The sequence below is a fragment of the Balaenoptera borealis genome, assembly GCF_965194805.1.
Source record: "Balaenoptera borealis genome assembly, chromosome: 11".
In the NCBI taxonomy this organism is placed as follows: domain Eukaryota; kingdom Metazoa; phylum Chordata; class Mammalia; order Artiodactyla; family Balaenopteridae; genus Balaenoptera; species Balaenoptera borealis.
Window position 1 is genome coordinate 4,491,403 of NC_138868.1, and position 23,345 is coordinate 4,514,747.

The 23,345-nt window shown below is 51.5% G+C and overlaps 1 protein-coding gene across 3 annotated transcripts in view; it reads left to right on the plus strand.

Moving 5' to 3' along the window:
- The first annotated feature begins 1 nt into the window (after window position 1).
- MRPL21 (mitochondrial ribosomal protein L21) overlaps window positions 2-23,345 on the plus strand; it is a 36,654-nt gene continuing 13,310 nt past the window's right edge. Inside the window, exons 1-8 of one of the 3 annotated variants that reach the window (XM_082342571.1) lie at window positions 3-146; window positions 1,818-1,928; window positions 3,432-3,489; window positions 5,905-5,990; window positions 7,132-7,295; window positions 9,000-9,052; window positions 9,425-9,528; window positions 12,160-12,275. In XM_082342571.1, coding sequence (XP_082198697.1) covers window positions 47-146; window positions 1,818-1,928; window positions 3,432-3,489; window positions 5,905-5,990; window positions 7,132-7,295; window positions 9,000-9,052; window positions 9,425-9,528; window positions 12,160-12,224 — 741 coding nt within the window. In that variant the 5' untranslated portion in view covers window positions 3-46 and the 3' untranslated portion in view covers window positions 12,225-12,275. Of the gene's footprint in view, window positions 147-1,817; window positions 1,929-3,431; window positions 3,490-5,904; window positions 5,991-7,131; window positions 7,296-8,999; window positions 9,053-9,424; window positions 9,529-12,159; window positions 12,276-23,345 lie in introns of those variants that run through there. The other 2 variants (XM_082342572.1, XM_082342573.1) reach the window with 2 other exon arrangements.

A 23,345-nucleotide genomic window follows, 5' to 3' on the forward strand; every position in this document is an offset into this window, starting at 1 on the left:
GGTTCGCGCCTCTTCCGCTTCCGGTGTCGGTCTAGGCTGCGGGAAGATGGCGGTGGCTGTGGCGGCGTCGGCCCTGCCGGTCACCTTCGGGCGGCTGGTGTCTGCATGCAGCCGCAGTGTCCTGAGAGCGTCGGGGCCCGGAGAGGGTGAGACCTTGGCCGCGGGGTGAAGGGAGGAAGCGGGGCGCCCCGCCGTCCCGCCACATGTGTGTCTGTGTCCGATCGATGTTAATCGCTTTTTTTGATGCGGTGATGACAACGCGGACTTCAGAGTTGGGGAAACCTGGGTTCAGATCCTGGTTCCTTTAGTTAGTAGCTTAAATGCTGATGAAAGCTCCCCAACTTCCATATAGGCTGTATTTAACCGGAGGAACAAACTGAGGCTCAGAGTGGTTAGGTAACTTGCTTATGGTCACACAGCAGGGAGGTGGGAGAGGACTGAATCAGACAACTCGGTCCGGCTCCAAGGCCTGTGCTTTAAGCATCGCCTGCAGGCTGCGAGCCACTCTCTGAGTCTCATTGTCCTCAGCTGGAAAATGGTGAGGAATGTCCTTGCCTAATGGTAACCAATCCAGCAAAAGCGACAGCTGTATTTTAGGCACTGGGTTGTCATGAGGCTCAGAAAGATTATGTTTGTCAGAAACACTATAAACCTCTGTCTGAAACAGTTGGAGTGTGTATCTGTGTGAGGGAATGTTTATGTATGTTTTAGAATTGGGTCTGACTGTCTATTTGATGATGATAAATAATTGTTCCCTTTTTTAGGTGTGATAATGAAGTTGTGGTTGTGTTTTTGTAAAGAATCTTTATCTTTCGTAGAAATATACTGACAGTTGCTTTAATCACAGATTTGGGCCAGAGGCACTGTGAATGAATCAAGCTTGGCCAAGAGTTGATAACTGTTGAGTCTGGGGAGAGATACAGGAGGACTCGCTATTCTCTTTACTTTTGTATGCTTGTCATTTTCCATAATAAAACTTGGGTTTAAGCAGGCAGGGAAGTTTTTACAAAAGCAGTGGGACTTACTGCATTCTACCAACATAAAACCACCTCTAGAATGCTGTGTTCAATTCCAGACCCACTGTTTTCAGAGAGAAGCACAGATGAAGTGAACTGAGTAAAGAGAGGGTGACCAAAATGGTAAACAGGCAGGACCTTGAAGAGTGAGTGAAGGAAACAGGATGGACACTGGCACGGTCCTTAGGGATCTAAAGGATGATCCTGGGGGACCATTTGTTCCCAGTGGGGTCACTGCTAAGCTAAGACCATAGGCAAGGGAAGCAGATCAGGTGCAGAAACTTTGTGAGCTTTCAGTGGTGGGATGGCTCTCGAGAGAGGCCAATCACAAGTTCCCAATCACGGAGTATGCCACAGGGGCTTCATTTGATGGCTTAGCAGAGTAGATGTCATTCATTTATTCGTATATTCACCATTTATCAAGCACCTATACAAGTCAAACACTGGTCCAGGATAGCGAATACATCAGTTATAAACATAAAACAATAATCCCTGCTTTTATGGAGCTAGCATTCGGACGCGGGGGGGAAGGGTTGTGCAGAGAGACAGGCAATTTTTTAAGAAGAAGCAAATGGCGTAGTATGTTCGAAGCTGTTAAGACTCATGGAGAAAAATAAAGCACGAGTTGGGAAGAAAGGGTTCAATTTTAAATAGGATGGGTGGGGAAGGCCTCTCTACTGAGACGGTATTTGAGTGGAGACCCAGAGGAAGTAGGGAATTAGCCTGGGGGCCATGTGGGGTGGGGGAGCGTCCAGGGCAAGAGCAGTCAAGGCATAGGCCCTTGTGCTTGGCATCTCCCAGGAATAGCCAGGAGGCCAGAATGGCAGGTGCGCGGTGAACAAGGGGAAGCTCGTGAGGCATGGGCTCAGAGAGACAGACGGAATCGCGCTGCCCACTGCCGTGTCGGCCACTGTAAGACTTCGGCTTCTTCTCTGCGTGTAATGGGGTGCTCTTGTAGAGTTTCGCAAAGTAGTGACATGATCTGGCCTCAGTTTTAACAGGATCCCTCTAGCTGCTGTGCAGAGAAGGGAGGCTACGGCGAGAGCAAGGTGTTAGTAACAATCCAGGCTTGGGTGATTGAAGTGGTCAGAGCCTGGATCTCTCAAAGAGAGGCAAGGGGATTTGCTGATAGGTTGGCTGAGGGGTGTGAGAGAGAAGGGTCATAAATGACTGAGATTTGGGGCCTGAGCAACTAGAAAGATGGAGTCGCCATTACGTGAGATGGGGAGGGGTGCGGGAGAAGCAGGCATGAGGGGCAGATCAGGAGCCTTTGTTAGGTTCTGAGACGCCTGTTAGACATGCAGGTGACGATGACAAAGAGACAGGCGTTTGTCGTGTCCGACAGGCTGCAGGTGTAAACTTGGGAGTCACCAGTGTATAGGTGACATTTAAATTCATACAATCACCAGAGGAACGGCCATAGGTAAAGAAGAGGTAAGATCCAACGTCTAAACCACAGGCACACCAAGATGGCAGAGGGGAAGAGAAACCAGCCCAGGAGACCAAGAATTGGGAACAACTGCTAATGAGTGAGCTTTAAAAGAGTGAATTTTATGGTTTATAAATTATAGCTCAATTGAAAAAATAAAACCAACAGTAGTTATTGAGAAACCTGTCCTCTGCTTTTTGCACTTAAGCACCAGGCATTTTATTTCTGAGTCCTTCTCAGTAGGCTCTGGGTGCCTTTGTCGGTGTATTAGTTATCTACTGCTGTGTCCCAGGTTACCCCCAAATCCAGCAGCTTAAGATACCTAACATGTATTACGGTATTAGGTCACGCCATCGCTGACGGTCAGGATCCAGGAGCAGCTTAGCAGGTGCTTCTGGCTCCCAGTCTCTCATTAGATTCAAGTCAGGCTGTCAGCTGGGGCTGCAGAATCTGCTTTCCAGCCCCCTCCCTGGGCTGCTGGCGGGAGGCCCCTCCAGGGACTGCTCATAGCACAGCAGCCCTGCAGCAGAGATGAGAGGGGACGCCCAGGACAGCAGCTGCCCTTGTGTAACTTACTCTCGGAAGTGCTGTCCTGTCACTTCTGCCACATGCTGTTGGCCACAGAAACCAGCGCCCTGTCGGGGGACAACACAGGGGGGAGTCCTGGAGGCTGCTCCCACACTTGGGTACCGAGCAGGGCCTGAACTTAGTGGGCATTTGTGGTCAAGGCATAGGTTAGCAGGTAGGTGATTTGGTTTTGGGCCCTTTTCGATGGTGTGATAAACACATCCTGACGCTTATGGTAATAACCAGTAGCTATAAGTGATGTTCCTTTAGTTTTGTTGGCCTAGATTTTTCTGCAGACATGTCGTGATGTGGCGGTTTAAATCGGGTGCCAGTCACAGTAGCGGCACTTGCACACTGAGCATCGTAAAGGGCAGTTTGCGTTTCGTACTAGTAACTACGCGTTTCTCTTATTCCCTCAGCTTCCCTGTGGTCTGCTTCTCGAAGGTTCCGTTCGCAGAGCGCTTCATTTCCACAAGGGTAATATCAAAATGTGGGTTTTGGTGACTCTCCTCCTTTCCTCTCTGAAGTCAAAACTTCAAACATTTGGGTTTTCAAGAATATTTAGTTTTCTTTTAACTTTTTTGACAGTATTTTTCTCAGACCCTTGACATATAGAAATACAGACAAAACCTCAAGCACCCAAAGACAAAGGTGTTCTGGGCCTTGCACAGCTGTGACTTTCTAGGCAAAAGCTTTTAACTCCTAACTGGGGGTTTATTTCCAACTGGGAAGGTCGAATCACAGGATGGTTGTGTCAGAATCTCTAGGAGGACCTCACGTAATTTGAAAGAGCATTTCAGTGTTAAAGAAAAAACATAAAATTAATATAGACTACAGAAGGTAAATTTGACAAAATCATACTCAGGTAGGGATACACAGGGTCCCGTCCCTGCCCCGCCCTGTCAGCCCGGGTCCCTGAGCAGGGTCACGCACTCTGAGCTTCCTTCCTCTTCGGCAAAATGGAAGCAATATTAGTCTCCATCTCAGTGGGTTTTCACGAGAGTCGAGTGAATTTCTGCATCTAAAGAGCTTAGAAGGGAGCTTCCCTGCTGGCTCAGTGGTTAAGAATCCGCCTGCCAGTGCAGGGGACATGGGTTCAATCCCTGGTCCGGGAAGATCCCACATGCCGCGGAGCAACTAAGCCTGTGCACCACAACTGTTGAGCCTGCGCTCTAGAGCCCGCGAGCCACAACTACTGAGCCCGCGTGCCACAACTACTGAAGCCCGAGTGCCTAGAACCCGTGCTCCGCAGCAAGAGAAGCCACTGCAATGAGAAGCCCGCACACCACCACGAGGAGTAGCCCCCGCTCGCCACAACTACTGAAGCCCGCGCACCACAGCTACTGAAGCTCGTGTGCCTAGAGCCCGTGCTCCTCAACAAGAGAAGCCACCGCGATGAGAGGCCTGCACACCGCAATGAAGAGTAGCCCCCGCTCGCCGGAACTAGAGAAAGCCCGCATGCAACAACAAAGACCCAATGCAGCCAAAAATAAAATAAATTTAAAAAAAAAAAAGAGCTTAGAAGGACTTGTGGTTGCCGTGGGAGAGGGATGGATTGGGAATTGGGGATTAGCAGATACAAAGTATTATACATAGAGTGGATAAACGACAGGGTCCTACTGTAGAGCACAGGGAACTATATTCAATCTCCTGAGATAAACCATGACAGAAAAGAATATAAAAAAGAATGTATGTGTATAACTGTATCACTATGCTGTACAGCAGAAATTAACACAACATTGTAAATCAACTATACTTCAATACAAAAATTAGAAAAAAAAAAAGAGAAGAGCGCCTGGCACGTAGCAAGCTCTCAGTGCGGCCGCCTGCGCTCCTGCAGCGGAGATTCTCAGCGGGGGGCACGCAGGGCCTGGTGTTTCCCTAAAGCAGCAGTGGGCACCCTGGGTGAGGGTGGAGGCAGAAACCCTAAGGGGCGCTTTCGTGAACTCGGCTGGCTTCTCCTGTGACCGCCGTGCGCGGCCACTGCTGCCCCCGGTCCCTTCCCAGGTTTGTCCCTGGGTCCTCGGCTGCTGCCGGGCCGCCCGGGGCTCCTGACGCTCAGACGCGACGCGCGACGGGGGTGCACAGCTTCATTTGGGGGCCGGTTGACTTCGGCAGGGAGGGCGTTCGCTCACTTCACAGGTCTGTTCAGCACCTTCTGTGACAGTGACCGGGGGCCTCGGCCCTGCGCTGGAAGCGGCAGGGTCCCCAGTTTTCTGGGGTCTTCTGGCTGGTCTAAGAGTTAAATTGACATGAGACAGGTTAACAGGAGAAAAATCAAACCAAAGTTTAATAACCTGTACACACAGGAGAGACCCAGGAGAAATGAGCCACTCGCCCAAATGGCCGAAGCCCTCACCTTAAGTAGCACCTTCAGCTAAAGACAAAAGACAATGTTGAGGGTAGGGGTTTGAGACTTCAAAGGGGACGAAGGCGAGTCACGTGGAGATGGAAAAGCAGATGTTTGGTGAATAAATGTTTGTTGGGCCTGCAGAGACAGTGGGACAGGAGCGGCCTCGGATCTCTGGGCCCCCGTGTTCCTCGCAGCCGTCTCTGGTGATGCCCTGTCCCAGGACAGGCCCTCCATCTCGAGTCTTTCAGGCAGCTGCGCGCAGACCCAGGCCTGCCTGCCTCCTGCCAAAGTTTCTTCCTGCGTCTTTTGGGCCTTGATTGTTTTCGGCTTGAAGTAATCTGCCCGCCTAAGAGACATTTTAGGGGGGGGCAGGTTTTGCTCGCCTACAACTGCGGGGGCAGCTGTCCCGCCAGCCACACAAGCATCAGAGACGGGCTGGGTCCTTGCCCTTCCTAGTGTGCTGAGCGCAGCCATTTCTCACACATCTTGAACCGTCTTTTCACGTGTGTGTGACCCACGTCTGTAAAATATTTTTACAGATACGTTCCTAAAACGTCACTGAGTTCACCACCTTGGCCAGAAGTTGTTGTGCCGGACCCCGTCGAGGAGGCCAGACACCACGCAGGTAAGAGAGGCGGAAGCAAGGGGGTGGCGCCCCTGCTTCCACCACAGAGGGGACCTCCTGGCCACGGAACAGGGACTTCACGTTCCCAGGTGCCCGAGACATGGTGCAGCGTGAAAGCTCAGGTTCGCTCAGCACCAGAGTTCAAAACTCTCATTCGTTGAGCCAATCCTCCTAGGGCACCAAGGCGCCAGCCGAGCTGCAGGCAGGTAATGCGGGTGGCGGAAGGGCCAGGGCCCAGCTCTGTCTCCCCGCTGTTGGTAGAAACGGGAGTTCAGGGAAGAAGAACAACGTGCTCGGCCATCGGTGGAAGCCGGCCCCAGCCCGGGTGTTCGAGAGGCCATCAGGGTGTCGGCAGGCTTGTCAGACAGAATACGTGTCGCCAGGAGGGCAGTGTGGCCACCACGCCCAGCACCGGGAGGGAGTGCAAGATCCTCGGTTTCCAAAAGCTGGAAGTCCATAGTAATGCGTGGAATCTTCCAGTTTTTAAATACTATTTCGGGTGCTGTGCCCGAAAAGTAAAACTGCAGGCGAGGTTCCGCCCTCTTGGCCAGGTGCAGCCGAGGGCTTGACTCGGTTTCCAGGGCAGACACCGTGCCCTGCGCCCAGCCGCAGGCGAGGCCAGGAGGGTCGGGGCAGGAGAGAAGGGCCGGGCCTAAGGCGAGGTGGTGACCAGGGGAGCGGGGACTGGGTGTGGGCGGAGGCGAGCAGGTAGCGTCCAGCCCCATGAGGTATAATTCTAGGTTTTCCTTGTTTGCAAGAAGGCCTCTCCTCTCGCTTTGCCAGGCCGCTGGCTCGTTGTTAATAACGACTGGGAATCAAACCAGGTGAGGGTTTCTCCACCGCAGGGTCAGAGGAACCCAGCCAGGCACGCCGAGCACTCAGGCGGGAGGATGGCAGGGGGAAGGGGGCTTCTGAGCCGTCAGGGCACGATCGTCTGTGAGAGCCCCGTGTGCCCCGAGCGCCCAAGTGCCACCTCCTGGGAGCAGCGGCTCACCCTGGGCCTGCGGCGGGGAGAGCGAGGAGGGGCTGCTCGCACAGGCCCTGCCCCCGCTCCAGGGATGCTCAGGGCCGAGGCTGCAGCGGAACAGAGGGCCCCCGGGTGAGGGTGTAGCTGTGACCCTGACCGCCCTTCTCCCCGCAGAGGTCGTGGAGAAGGTGAACGAGCTGATCGCCCGGGGCCGCTACGGCAGGCTCTTCGCCGTGGTGCACTTTGCCAGCCACCAGTGGAAGGTGACCTCTGAAGACCTGATTTTAATTGAAAACAAGTTAGATATTGCGTGTGGAGAGAGGATCCGGTTGGAGAAGGTGAGACTGTGGGTCAGCTCTGGGGACACGGCAGGCTGGCCGGGTGGGCACGGTGGGGTCAGGGGGGTGTGGGCAGAGCTGCTCCCCGAGGGCGGCCCAACTCGGTAGGTCCCCTCCTTACAGGGAGACGATCAGCACGTTTCTCTAAGGAGGAGCGTGTGTCTGTGGGTTTGCCTCACGTCTCCTTAGCGTATATTCTTAGAGGAAAATATCTGATCACAGGTACAGTGAAAATGTAAAGAGTAAGATGTAAAGAGTTCTCAGGCCCAGATTTATGAAGAGAAAATGTTGCGTTTCGGCTCGAACGCTCCCCTGACGTTAGGCGTGGCAGCTGCCGCTGTCCTGAGCAGTCAGCACTGGTTTAGAGGCATCTCGCAGGGCGCTGGCCATCTTCCGACCCTCCTGACTGCTGCGTGCTGTGTCCTGCATGTTTAGCCAAGCGCTTCTGCACTCCGCTTATGATTCTGTTTGCTGTGTTCGGGGGCCTATTTGGTTTTTGCCTATTCTACTTCTGTTCGTAAAACTGTAGATAAAATATGAGATTTCTGTACCGGATCATTTTTTTTGGACGTAGTTAACTGTTGGTATGATGTGATATAACGTACGGTTTTCTTTATAATTTAAAACTCCTCCTTCCTTTGTGATTATAGATTCTTTGCATATTTACACCCAGGGGAGCATTAAACTCTCCTTTCTCAGACGGTCTTCCCACAGCCTGTGATCCGAGCAGGACCACGGCTCAGAGCTGAACCAGGGCGCTGTGTGGACGCCAGCAGCCAGCACAGCCCCTTCTCCTTGGTGACCCCCGTGGTTCTGTCACGAGCTCATGAACAAGAGTACATTTACCTTTTACATCTAAAATAAGAGACTTCTGGAGTGTGTTTGTGAGGATTTCTAAAAAGACATTATTTTGAAACATTTCACATTAACAAAAACATAGGAAGCTCCACCTAATGCAGCTGGTTTTTCATAACGTAGGAAACCCAGCAATAGAGAACGTGTCGGGCTGAGAGTGAGTCAAGCAAGACTTCGTTATTTGTCATCACCTAGCGCGCATAACCCACTGATGTTATTATAAAATAGGCTTTGTCTTTAGACAGTTAAGCTTGGTGCAGTCGAGTTTTTTTCTCATCAGGAGAGTTTCAGACAGTCTCCCAATGTGTAATGAGAACCCCACTGCACTTGGGTCGCAGAGCTGTCTTCACCTGAGGCCACACTTGGCGCCACAGTTTCCCTCCGGTGAGAGAGGCTTCCGGGCCGTGCAGGATTTTGCTGTCATTAAAAGAACACCTTGAACCTCAATCTCTGCAGTATCGGCAGGACTGTGAACTGCATAAAGGACGCCACAGTCTGGGTTGTGCATTTTTTCCCCGTATGTATTACACGTCAATAAAAAGTTGTTATTTTTTAAAAGCCACTGTTGCCATAGGAGGTTACCCGCTCACTGGGATGACCAAGTTCCGTGTGTCCGGGTCTGACAGCGCGGCGTGTCCGCAGGCAGCCCGGCGCCCCTGCACACACAGCCACGCCGCCCGCTGGCGCCCCCTCCGTCCCAGGTTGAGGGAGTCGCTAGTTAGATAGCAGAGCAAGCCCACGTCTTGGTTTCGGGGAGCCGACACCTTGCTTCCTTTCCGGCGTGCTCGGGTCGCTGCCTGTTCTAGGGACTTTGTGTTGCTTGCTGGTAACACGCCTGTTTGATTCCAGGTCCTGCTGGTTGGGGCCGACGACTTCACGCTGCTCGGCAGACCCCTCCTCAGGTAACGTGCTCTCAGATGCCGGCGGGGGGGCTGGGCAGAGGGGCTCCCGTCACACCCGCTGCGACCACCAAGCTCAGCGCGCCGACACCTCTCACCGTGGGTGTGTAGTGTCCCGCGCACAGAGCATCCAGAGCAAATCGTTGGCCTGTTCCTCATTCACTGCGGTTTGGCCCTGTTAAGATTCGCTGTGGCGCGACAGTGTTCTTTGTTGTGCTTTTTGGTAGTTTTCACGGTGTCTGCAGGGAGGGCGTATGACGTTGACAACCCGCAGAAAAGGAAGTTAAACTTTATTTAGATGTTCTCATGTGAAGCACTAGTAAAACTGAAAAATAATCAGGAAGGTACATTACGGTTCGTTTTCCTCTCTTCCAGAAAGGATCTTGTTCAAGTAGAAGCCACAGTCATTGAAAAGACAGAATCGTGGCCAAAAATCAATATGAGATTCAAGAAAAGGAAAAACTACAAAAGGAAAAGAAGTAAGTTGGAGAAAGCATGGCTGCTGCGTTCCCGTCCTCTGGGTGCTGCCCCGCGTCCTGCGCTGGGCCAGGCTGGACGGGGACCTGCCCTCCGCCGGCGCTCTTGGGGGTGCAGCGGCCCAGAGACCAGCGAGACCAGTGAGAGCTCTGCCCGCGTCCTGGCCCTGCCGGGGAGGGGCGGGTAGCAGTCGATAACCACTCCGGGGCATGTGGAGGGCGCGGCCCTGGGAGACGTCAGTGGCAGCTGGGTTCCTGCCGGGAAACCCAGAAGCAGGTCACGTGTCCACCACGGGGAATGGACGAGCAAACGGAGATTCCCTCCGTGGGATGTTGTCCAGTGCAGTGGATGGCCCACCTCCACACGGCAGGGACCATCTTAGACTGTGTGAAGCCCGGAGGTGGGCAGAGCTCAGCCTCGTGCTGCCGGGCACGCGCTCGCGCCCGCACGCGTTATGCACACGCATACGACGGCACGTTTTTAAAGGAAGAACGATTACGGGCGTGGCTGCCTCTGGAGGGCGGGGAAGGAAGGAGTCACAGATGCACAGGGATCGTGCGTCCCGTGTTCCGGTTCCCGTGGGCGGCTCGTCCGACTTCATCTTACCGTGACGCTTCGAGCGTTCGTTCATGTTTATTCCGTGAAGCAAAGGCAGGTGGGGACAGCCTCCTCAGAAGGTGGTTAAAGAGAAGAGGTGGCGGCTGGAAGGGTGTGAGGTCGAGGATGGGCTGGGAGGCGGAGGTGGGGCTGGTTTGTTTGAAGGAGCGAAAGAGGCTTTGGGGGAGGAGGGAGGCCCGTCTGGAGCCCGAAGGAAGGGAGTCCTGGGAGAGAAGGTCTGGAGAGGCTTCCCTGGGGAGGCAGCAGGCGGGGTGGCCCCTGGAGGGCCAGGGCATCGGGATGCTGGTGGGATGGTGCGGGGAGGGTAGGCTCGAGCACAGGGGCTGACAGACCAGGGACGGGAGGGCCCTCCATCCTGTCCCCCGGCCGAAGGGGCGTCCAAGCGGCATGCGGTGCCCCGACGTGTGGTGCCCCTGGTTTAAAGGGCCGGTAACAACGGGTGTCACCAAGGTGGGTCTGCTGGGAGGGGGCAGGGGATGGAGGCGCGAAGGGGTGAGGTCAGAGGTCAGAGAGGTGAAGAAGCAGTGCCCCTGTGTGGACTTGCCGCTGGTTCTGGCAGGTGCAGCGCGTGGGGTGGGCAGAACCTCAGCCAGGAAGGGAGGAAGCGGCGGCGGGAAGGGCTGGCACCTGAGAGGGGGACTTCACAGCAGGGCCCTGCCCCAGGGGCGCAGGCAGGGCCTGGTGAGCGGGAGTGGAGAGGCCGCCGCATCCAGCGGCCTTGTGGTGACTTGTGGGAGTTGGCGGCTCAGCGTAGGGACAGGAGGGGAGCCTGTGCCGCCTGTGCCCTGAGTGGGGGCAGGAGACCCCGCTCTCCCTGCCTGGCCTCACGGGGCAGGGCCGGGACGAGGGTTCACGGAGGGAGCCCCCTCGGCCCTCACCCAGCCGTCGCTGCCCGCTCTCCACGGCCTGGGCTGTGTCTCCCCCATCTTCGTGACCCCATGTGACCTTTTGTTCCCATCCAGAGCCCCCTGCCATTGTCCAGTAAACCCACAAGCAGGAACAGAACTGTCCCTGCAGGGACCTCCACTGGAGGTCACAGCCCCTTGGGGTGGGACCCACAGGCTGCAGCATCCTGTCTCAGGAAGTGTAGTTGGCCCCCTGTATCCCCGTCTGCCACACTCGCAGAGTCAACCAGCCACAGATTGAAAATTTGCAGGAGGGAGGGACGTCCCTGGCGGTCCAGTGGTTGACTCTGCGCTTCCAATGCAGGGGGCGCAGGCTTGATCCCTGGCCAGGGAACTAAGGTCCCACATGCCACAACTAAGAGCCCGCGTGCCGCAGGGCCAAAAAAAAAAAAGTAAAGAAAATTTGCAGGAAAAAAACATCCCAGAGAGTTCCAAAAAGCAAAACTTGAATTTGCTTCACCAAGTACTTACATAGAATCTATATTATACATTGTATTTACACCTGTTCATGTGGCATTTACAGTGTTTTAGGCCTCACATGTGACCTAGAGATGGTTTAGAGTATACGGGAGGGTGTGTGTAGGTTACATGCAGACACTAGACCCTCTTATTAAGGGGCTTGAGCGTCCTTGGATGCCGGTGTCCTCGGGGGTCCTGGAACCCATCCCCTGCAGATGATGAGGGACGATGTCTGTCTCTCACAATCCTCGGTTACAAACGGTGAAACGTACCAGAGACGGTAGCTTCAGCTTTACTAGAGTTGGGCCAGTAGGGAGCCTCTCCTGTGCCCTCCGCCAGCTCCAGTAGCCCCAGCGTAGCCAGAAGGGGTGCCCCCACCCATGCAGGGCAGGGGTCTCTGGGCACGTGGGGGCGTTGCAGCCCCTGCGGGGTCTGACGGGGCTCACGGAGCGAGTGGTGAGGCAGGTGGTCAGCGATGACCAAAACCACGGCCTGTGGGACATCACTGGGTGCCCGGTTCCGCCCAGCTGCGGGGTGGTGCTGGTGCAAGGCAGACCCTTGAGGAGAGAGCGGGCAGCGGCCGGGTCTCGCGGTAGCTGGTCGACAGCGTCCGGATCTGTGTTCATGCCCGGGCCCTGCTCTGTCTTGCAGTTATCGTGAGTCCTCAGACCGTCCTCCGGATAAACACCATCAAGATTGCTCCATGTCTGTGCTGATCGTCCAGCTAATGTTTCTAGAAATATAAAAATAAATCCATTTTCCGAGGAGACCGGGTTTCCGTGTTGTGGTGTAGGTAGCTCTGCTGTAAAAAGCTCAGTCCTGTTGTGGCTTGTTTGAGGCTGAGCGCCCTGACTGGGAGCTTGTTCTTAGTAAGGAATAGCCTCCCTTAGCTGGAGAAACCAGGAGTTCGGGAAGAGTTACACGCGTGGCCCTCCCAGGGCTGGAGCCGGGATGCTTGTGTAAGAGACAGGCTGATGTTACTGGCTGCCCTCCACCGGGCACCGCAGGGGCGTGACGTGGGGGACACCGCTGGGGCCCAGGAGCTGACGCCAGGAGAGACACGATCTGGATTCCACTCCTGGGCAAGATGTACAAAAACATGAGCAAATTCCATCCCTTGGGTAATCCAATTACCTGTTTCTAGTGATTTGCTTTTCTAAGAAGCTGAGATACAAACCAGGCCAGTGTATCTGGGTGCAGAGTCCCTGCCCTGGTCCTTTTGCTCCGCTGGGTCCAGCAGGGAAGGAGGACCACAGTGCCCGACGGGGGCACTATGTCCAAGGCCAGGGCGCGGCGGTGGGGCTGCAGAGCTGGGGCAGCGCAGCACGTCTGGGAACTGGATGTGAAGTGACAGAGCAGAGGGGCCAGAGCAGTTTTGAACTTGATCCTAAAGGCAGCCTCCTGTCCCTGAAGGGTTGGGGGCTGCTGTCTGGGGCGGGTCAGGCCGGCAGCTGACCCCTGTGACAAGGGAGGGGTCCTGAACCAGATGGGCCAGGGCTGGAGGGCAAATGGAAGGACGTGGAGGTGGGGGTCGAGTGTAGGGAGCGGGGGTCTCCCGGACAGCCCAGGCTCCTGGTTCTGTGTCCTTCACAGAGGCCGGGCTTCCTCCAAGAGAATAGTTAGGGCTTTCAAGAGACACAATAAAACCCTTTATCAAACTGTAGTTAATACTTTCTTCCGGAGTCCCATGACGGGGGAATGAGAAAGGCGGGCGGCACGGCACCAGGAGGCCTCCCCCTCTCCTCCCTGCCCCCTTTCAGGTACCCAGTCGCCCTCGGGGATGCTGGCGGATGCCGGCTGGCCAGGCCCATGGGGACACTCCCCCTCCTGCAGTGACCTCCATGTACAGCAGGGGGCAGCACTCCCGCTGGATGCGGAGATTCTGGATTCCGGCCGCTGGTTACTGGCTGCAGTGCCCCTGGGGTGGGCGGCAGGGATGGTGGGCCGACCTCAGAGCGTGGGTGTGCTCCCTCTGACACCGCCGCGTCAGGATCTGTGATAACTTTCCACACGCTGTAGCTCGTGTGGACTGCTCTGAGAGCCACGGCTCTGGATCCCGGGGCCTGGCTCTCTCTGGGTCCTCTTGGCCAGCCTAGGGCCCACTCCTGTGGTCCGTTTTACCTGTGCAGGTAAGATGGGAACCACCTCCCACATCCTTCAACTTACGCACATCCATATGCTTGAAATACAGAACAGATTCTGAAATCATCTGTCGTAGTCAGGCAGCACAGCTTACGTAGTTGGGGAGGGGGTGGGTGGCTCCGGACCCAGACTGACCTGGGTGTGAACCCCAGACCCACCCCCCAAGGAGTCCTTGGGCACGTTATCTGGTCCCTGGGCCTCAACTACTCATCCCTCAAATGGGGGCGATACTAGTACCCACCCTCTGGACCACCGTGAGGGTTCTGGGCGACAGCAGCTGCTCCGCCTAGGCAGCATTTGTGATCCTAGAAAGAGACAGAGCCACTGTGCTCTGGGGAGCGGGTGACGTGCCTGTAAAGCACTGACGTCGGTGTCGAACTGGTGAAAGATTACTCCTTTTAAAAGCGGGACTAGGCGTCATTCACAACAGCCAGGAGGCAGAAATAACTCGTGTCCATCCTGATGGATAAACAGATGTAGTCTACACCTACAATGGACGTGTTTATTCGCAATAAAAAAGGAATGGTGAGGACTCCACGTTTCCACTGCAGGGGGCACACGTTTGATCCCTGGTTGGGGAACTAGGATCCTGCAAGCCACCACAGCCAAAAAAGAAAGGAGTGGCATTCTGACACTTGCTACAGCACAGATGACCTTGAGGACAGTGTGCTGAGTGAAAGAAGCCAGACACAAAAGGACAAATACTGTATGATTCTACTTATGTGAAATACCCAGAATAGGCAGATTCATAGAGACAGAAAGTAGGTTAGAGGTCATCAGGGGCTGGGGGAGGGGAAACACAGAATTCTCACTTCCTGGGCACCAGGTTTCTGTTTGAGGTCATAAAAAAAGTCCGGAAGTGGATAGTGTGACGGTTGCACAACATTATGAATGTCATTAATGCCGATGAATTGTCAGTTAAAAGTGGTTAAGTTGGTAAATTGTATGTTATGTATATTTCACCACAACTTTTTAAACAAAGGGAAAAAACCCACTAGGTTAATGAGTCACATCAGTTGACTGAAAAAAAAAAAAAGGCAAAAATTGGATTCCCGGGGCTGTCGTTGATGACTGTTCCCTCCCAGCTGTTCTTGGCCGGTGACAGGACACTGCAGCTGCAGGTCACCTGGGCTTGGCAGGGGGCTCCAGCCACACCACCCTCACCGCCTGTCATCTCGCTGCCTGCCGGGCCCTCCCAGGCCGGTGTCTGTTCCCTTTTTCACAGGAATACTTTGCTGCTCGGGTCTACGGTGGGGCCTTCACCTCCAAGCACCTGCTTGCCTCCCTGTCCCAGCTCCGCCCTGTTAATCCAGACCCCTGCCCAGCGGGCACCACCTTGGCCTCGCCCGGCTCCCAAGCTCAGGCTGCCCCTCCGTCCTCCACCCAGTTCCCTCCGCCAGGCTGCAGGGCCAACCCTCTCAGGGCCAGGTGTGGCCCGAGACCCGAGTCCGCGGTCACCCCAAAACCTCCCAGCGGGTCCCAGCGGGTCCAGACAGATAGCGGGGGCGGAGCATGTAGGGAGAGCGTGAAAGGGGACGATGGGATGCAGGACAGCCCCGGGCCAGGCACGAGGGCTTTGATCAGACTGTCACCTCCGTTACTAACCAGGGGGCCTGGCTGCTACTGAAACATGTCACGAGCTCAGATGGGGCTGTGGAGCTGTCCCATCTCAGCAGGTCCCTCCCCAGGTCACCGTCTCTGCTCCCCGTCTTCTACCTGGTGTCAGCACACGTGTATTTCTGTCCCGGGTTTCTCCTCTGCCTCCCTCCCCCACTGGACCGCCAGCTCCAGGAGGGGGGAACGTATCTGTTTTACCCACTAACGTACACTCAGCATCCAGGACCACACCTGGCCCGCAGCAGGGATGCAGGTGAATGCACGAATGTCTCCGTCACAACCCCTAATTCCATGCTGCTGCTGACCAGGGGAGGGCTGAAGGGGCTCCTTCCATCTGCGGGGTGGGTGTCAGGCTGTGCTCGGGGCCGCAGGCGTGGGGGCTTGGGGGCTGGGGGAGGCGGAGGGTCGGTGGAGCCTGCCCAGTGGCGTCGGGTGAGGCGGCTGGCCCAGCAGTTTTACAGAAAAGATGGAGTCCTTGGTGTCCAGCAGGACCACAGTCAGAGCTCTACAAACATTGAAGATGTAAGTTGGGAGTTCCCTGGCACTCCAGTGGTTAAGACTCCGCGCTTCCACTGCAGGGGGCACAGGTTCAATCCCTGGTTGGGGAACTAAGATCCCGCATGCCGTGCAGTATGGCCAAAAAAAAATTTTTTTTAATACTTTTTAAATAAAGATGTAAATTGCTCTACAGTGCCGGCAGGGCTGCTCTGCTTCCTGCAGGTGAGCCCAGCTGTCAGGAGGGCAGCTTCCTCCCGACATCTCCCCGCCCCGGGCGCCTCGGACTCCTGGGGCCACTTCCACTGAGTCAGGGCGCAAACCCGCAGGGCCTGGTTCTCGGAGATAAGGGCGGCACACCTGGCGGCTGGGTGCCCCTTGACCCACTTCCTGCGAGGCCCCGCGGCAGAGACGGGGAAATGCAGAACCCAGGCTGCTCACCTCCCTAGAGACGCCGTCTGGCTTTCTTCTTCCTCTGCTCCTGTGGGCGGCCACCAGAGACACATCGTCCCCTTGGAACCCGGGCAACGCTTCCAGGAGTCCAGCCCTACCCCAGGCTCCTGATAAGAGTTCAGGACTGGCAGCGTCGTTATCAGGTTGTCCTGGAACGATCTCGGGGGGACAAAGACCACCTTGCGGAGGGATCATTTCCAAGTAAAACTGCCTGGCGTGGGGCCGGCCTGCAGCCAGCAAGCCAAAGAGGAGTGTGTGCGAGTGTGGGGAGACACAGCCCCTGCCCCGAGGGGACGAAGGAGCGGAGAGTTGACGCCATTGCTGGGAGGTCCATGCAGGTCAGACCTTGACAGTGGAGACATCTGTGAGCTGCTCTGGGCTCAGGCCTCTGGGCCAGGTGCACTAAATCATCTGCACCTCCAAGAGCCCTGCAACGTGGGTACTGTCGTTTCTCACCATTTTACACACAAAGAAGCTAAACCATAGAGGGGTGACGGTGTTTCTTTTTGCTTCCCCAGATCTGATATGGGCGGCCAGGGTTGAGGAAGCTCAGCGGCCAAGTCTCCCCTCTTTTTTTTTTTTTAAACTTTGGTTTTATTTTATTTATTTATTTATTTATTTATGGCTGTGTTGGGTCTTCGTTTCTGTGCGAGGGCTTTCTCTAGTTGCGGCAAGTGGGGGCCACTCTTCATCGCGGTGCACGGGCCTCTCATTATCGCGGCCTCTCTTGTTGCGGGGCACAGGCTCCAGACGCACAGGCTCGGTAGTTGTGGCTCATGGGCCTAGTTGCTCCGCGGCATGTGGGATCTTCCCAGACCAGGGCTCGAACCCGTGTTCCCTGCATTGGCAGGCAGATTCTCAACCGCTGCACCACCAGGGAAGCCCCGAGTCTCCCCTCTTAACCGAGGCCAAGGGAGATCTTCCTGGGGCTGAAGGTTTGGACAAATAACGAACTGAGGGGGGGGTTGTTTGTTTTTTTGTTTTTTAATATAAATTTATTTATTTTTGGCTGTGTTGGGTCTTCGTTGCTGTGCACAGGCTTTCTCTAGTTGCGGCGAGCAGGGGCTACTCTTCGTTGCAGTGCGCGGGCTTCTCACTGCGGTGGCTCCTCTTGTTGCGAAGCATGGGCTCTAGGTGCGGGGGCTTCAGTAGCTGTGGCGCGCGGGCTTAGTTGCTCTGCAGCATGTGGGATCTTCCCGGACCAGGGCTCAAACCCGTGTCCCCTGCATTGGCAGGCGGATTCTTAACCCCTGCACCACCAGGGAAGCCCCTGAGGGGTTTTTTTGAATTGTTCAAAGTGGTGTCTTGAAACCCCCCAAGTCTTAAACCTGGGGCCCAGATGTAAACCTGGGTGGAAGCCATAACCTGGGCCTCAAACGCCAGCCGAACCCCCCGACGCTGCACTCTGGAGCAGAGAAGGCAAGTGCCCAGTGCCCTGCATGACTCAGACCTGACGCCCGGCCCTCAGGCCACTGCACCTGACCAGGAAGCCCCTGACAGGAGGCCGCCCCTCAGGCATCTCTGGGACCTGAGGAGAGGAGTCCCCGCTAGGACGCCCGGCTCTCAGGTGACTCCATGACAGGACGGCTGCCTGAGCCGTGTGGCTGACAGGGTCTTGGTGCTCCGGCCTGCTGTCAGGCCTGAGCTTCTGAGGTGGGAGAGCTGAGTTCAGGACATTGGTCCACCGAAGACCTCCCAGCCCCACGTAATATCAAACAGCAAAAGCTCTCCCAGAGATCTCCATCTCAATGCTAAGACCCAGCTCCACCCAACAGCCAGCAAGCTCCAATGCTGGACAACCTTTGCCAAACAACTAGCCAGACAGGAGTGCAACCCCACCCATTAGCAGAGAGGCTGCCTAAAATCATACAAAGTTCACAGACACCCCAAAACACAGCACCAGACGCAGCCCTGCCCACCAGAAGGACAAGATCCAGCCCCATCCACCAGAACACAGGTACCAGTCCCCTCCACCAGGAAGCCTACAGAAGCCATTGAACAAACCTTACTCACTGGGGGCAGACACCAAAAACAACGGGAACTAGGAACATGCAGCCTGCGAAAAGGAGACCCAAAGCACAGTAAGTTAAGCAAAATGAGAAGACAGAGAAATATGCAGGAGAAGAAGGAGCAAGGTAAAAACCCACCAGACCGAACAAATGAAGAAGAAATAGGCAGTCTACCTGAAAAAGAATTCAGAGTAATGATAGTAAAGGTGATCCAAAATCTTGGAAATAGAATGGAGAAAATACAAGGAACGTTTAACAAGGACCTAGAAGAACTAAAGAGCAAACAATGATGAACAACACAATAAATGAAATTAAAAATTCTCTAGAAGGAATCAATAGCAGAATAACTGAGGCAGAAGAACAGATAAGTGACCTGGAAGATAAAATAGTGGAAATAACTATCACAGAGCAGAATAAAGAAAAAAGAAAGAAAAGAATTGAGGACAGTCTCAGAGACCTCTGGAACAACATTAAACGCACCAACATTCGAATTATAGGGGTCCCAGAAGAAGAAGAGAAAAAGAAAGGGTCTGAGAAAATATTTGAAGAGATTATACTTGAAAACTTCCCTAACATGGAAAAGGAAATAGTCAAGTCCAGGAAATGCAGAGTCCCATACAGGATAAATCCAAGGAGAAACATGCCAAGATACATATTAATCAAACTATCAAAAATTGAATTCGAAGAAAAAATATTAAAAGCAGCAAGGGAAAAGCAACAAATAACGTACAAGGGAATCCCCACAAGGTAAACAGCTGATCTTTCAGCAGAAACTCTGCAAGCCAGAAGGGAGTGGCAAGACATATTTAAAGTGGTGAAAAGGAAAAACCTACAACAAAGATTACTCTACCCAGCAAGGATCTCATTCAGATTCAATGGAGAAATTAAAACCAGACAGGCAGAAGTTAAGAGAATTCAGCACCACCAAACCAGCTTTACAACAAATGCTAAAGGAACTTCTCTAGGCAGGAAACACAAGAGAAGGAAAAGACCTACAAAAACAAACCCAAAACAATTGAGAAAATGGTAATAAGAACATACATATCAATAATTACCTTAAATGTAAATGGATTAAATGCTCCAATCAAAAGACATAGACTGGCTGAATGGATACAAAAACAAGACCCGTATATATGCTATCTACAAAAGACCCACTTCAGACCTAGGGACGCATACAGACTGAAAGTGAGGGGATGGAAAAAGATATTCCATGCAAATGGAAATTAAAAGAAAGCTGGAGTAGCAATTCTCATATCAGACAAAATAGACTTTAAAATAAAAACTATTACAAGAGACAGAGAAGGACACTACATAATGATCAAGGGATCAATCCAAGAAGAAGATATAACAATTGTAAATATTTATGCACCCAACATAGGAGCACCTCAGTACATAAGGCAAATGCTAACAGCCATAAAAGGGGAAATTGACAGTAACACAATAATAGTAGGGGACTTTAACACCCCACTTTCACCAATGGACAGATCATCCAAAATGAAAGTAAATAAGGAAACACAAGCTTTAAATGACACATTAAACAAGATGGACTTAATTGATGTTTATAGGACATTCCATCCCAAAACAACAGAATACACTTTCTTCTCAAGTGCTCATGGAACATTCTCCAGGATAGATCATATCTTGGGTCATAAATCAAGCCTTGCTAAATTTAAGAAAATTGAAATCATACCAAGTATCTTTTCTGACCACAATGCTATGAGACTAGATATCAATTACAGGAAAAAAACTGTAAGAAATATAAACACATGGAGGCTAAACAATGTGCTACTAAATAACCAAGAGATCACTGAAGAAATCAAAGAGGAAATCAGAAAATACCTAGAAACAAATGACAGTGAAAACACGATGACCCAAAACCTATGGGATGCAGCAAAAGCAGTTCTAAGAAAGCCGTTTATAGCAATACAATTCTACCTCAAGAAACAAGAAAAATCTCAAATAAGCAACCTAACCTTACACCTAAAGCAATTAGAGAAAGAAGAACAAAAAAAACCCCCAAAGTTAGCAGAAGGAAAGAAATCATAAAGATCAGATCAGAAATAAATGAAAAGGAAATGAAGGAAACAATAGAAAAGATCAATAAAACTAAAAGCTGGTTCTTTGAGAAGATAAACAAAATTGATAAACCACTAGCCAGACTCATCAAGAAAAAAAGGAAGAAGACTCAAATCAACAGAATTAGAAATGAAAAAGAAGAAGTAACAACTGACCCTGCAGAAATACAAAGAAGCATAAGGGATTACTACAAGCAACTATATGCCAATTAAATTGACAACCTGGAAGAAATGGACAAGTTCTTAGTAAAGCACAACCTTCCAAGACTGAACCAGAAAGAAATAGAAAATATAAACAGACCAATCACAAGCACTGAAATTGAAACTGTGATTAAAAATCTTCCAACAGGGGCTTCCCTGGTGGTGCAGTGGTTGAGAATCTGCCTGCCAATGCAGGGGACACGGGTTCGAGCCCTGGTCTGGGAAGATCCCACATGCCGCGGAGCAACTAGGCCCGTGAGCCACAACTACCGAGCCTGTGCGTCTGGAGCCTGTGCCCCGCAACAAGAGGGGCTGCGATAGTGAGAGGCCCGCGCACCGCGATGAAGAGTGGCCCCCACTTGCTGCAACTAGAGAAAGCCCTCGCACAGAAACGAAGACCCAACACAGCCATAAATAAATAAATAAATAAAATTAAAAAAAAAAAAAGACTTACTAATGACATTTAAAAATCTTCCAACAAACAAAAGCCCAGGACCAGATGGCTTCACAGGAGAACTCTGTCAAACATTTAGAGAAGAGCTAACACCTATCCTTCTCAAGCTCTTCCAAAATATAGCAGAGGGAGGAACACTCCCAAACTCATTCTACAAGGCCACCATCACCCTGATACCAAAACCAGACAAAGATGTCACAAAAAAAGAAAACTACAGACCAATATCACTGATGAATATAGATGCAAAAATCTTCAACAAAATACTAGCAAACAGAATCCAACAGCACATAAAAAGAATCATACACCATCATCAAGTGGGGTTTATCCCAGGAATGCAAGGATTCTTCAGTATATGCAAATCAATCAATGTGATACACCATATTAACAAATTGAAGAATAAAAACCATATGATCATCTCAATAGATGCAGAAAAAGCTTTTGACAAAATTCAAAACCCATTTAAGATAAAAACTCTCCAGAAAGTTGGCATAGAGAGAACTTACCTCAACATAATAAAGGCCATATTTGACAAACCCACAGCCAACATCATTCTCAATGGTGAAAAACTGAAAACATTTCCTCTAAAATCAGGAAAAAGACAAGGATGCCCACTCTCACCACTATTATTCAACATAGTTTTGGAAGTTTTAGCCACAGCAATCAGAGAAGAAAAAGAAATAAAAGGAATCCAAATCGGAAAAGAAGAAGTAAAGCTGTCACTGTTTGCAGATGACATGATACTATACATAGAGAATCCTAAAGATGCTACCAGAAAACTGCTAGAGCTAATCAATAAATTTGGTAAAGTAGCAGGATACAAAATTAATGCACAGAAATCTCTTGCATTCCTATACACTAATGATGAAAAATCTGAAAGAGAAATTAAGGAACACTCCCATTTACCATTGCAACAAAAAGAATAAAATACCTAGGGATAAATCTACCTAAGGAGACAAAAGACCTGTATGTAGAAAACTATAAGACACTGATGAAAGAAATTAAAGATGATACAAACAGATGGAGAGATATACCATGTTCTTGGATTGGAAGAATCAACATTGTGAAAAGGACTATACTACCCAAAGCAATCTACAGATTCAGTACAATCCCTATCAAACTACCAATGGCATTTTTCACAGAACTAGAACAAAAAATTTCACAATTTGTATGGAAACACAAAAGACCCCTAATAGCAAAAGCCATCTTGAGAAAGAAACATGGAGCTGGAGGAATCAGGCTCCCTGACTTCAGACTATACTACAAAGCTACAGTAATCAAGACAGTATGATACTGGCACAAAAACAGAAATATAGATCAATGGAACAGGATAGAAAGCTCAGAGATAAACCCACACACATATGGTCACCTTATCTTTGATAAAGGAGGCAAGAATATACAATGGAGAAAAGACAGCATCTTCAATAAGTGGTTCTGGGAAAACTGGACAGCTACATGTAAAAGAATGAAATTAGAATACTCCCTAACACCATACACAAAAATAAACTCAAAATGGATTAAAGACCTAAATGTAAGGCCAGACCCTATAAAACTCTTAGAGGAAAACATAGGAAGAACGCTCTTTGACTTAAATCACAGGAAGATCCTTTTTGACCCACCTCTTAGAGAAATGGAAATAAAAACAAAAATAAACAAATGTGTCCTAATGAAACTTAAAAGCTTTTGCACAGCAAAGGGAACCATAAACAAGACGAAAAGACAACCCTCAGAATGGGAGAAAATATTTGCAAATGACGCAACTGACAGAGGATTAATCTCCAAAATATACAAGCAGCTCATGCAGCTCAATATCAGAAAAACAAACATCCCAATCCAAAAATGGGCAGAAGGTCTAAATAGACATTTCTCCAAAGAAGACATACAGATGGCCAAGAAGCACATGAAAAGCTGCTCAACATCACTAATCATTAGAGAAATGCAAATCAAAACTACCTCCCACCGGTCAGAATGGCCATCATCAAAAAATTTACATACAATAAATGCTGGAGAGCGTGTGGAGAAAAGGGAACCCTCTTGCACTATTGGTGGGAATGTAAATTGATACAGCCACTATGGAGAACAGTATGGAGGTTTTTAAAAACCTAAAAATAGAACTACCATACGACCCAGCAATCCTACTACTGGGCATATACCCTGAGAAAACCATAATTCAAAAAGAGTCATGTACCACAATGTTCACTGCAGCACTATTTTTTTTTTTTTTAATTTTTATTTTTATTTATTTATGGCTGTGTTGGGTCTTCGTTTCTGTGCGAGGGCTTTCTCCAGTTGTGGCAAGCGGGGGCCACTCTTCATCGCGGTGCGCAGGCCTTTCACTATCGCGGCCTCTCTTTTTGCGGAACACAGGCTCCAGACGCGCAGGCTCAGTAATTG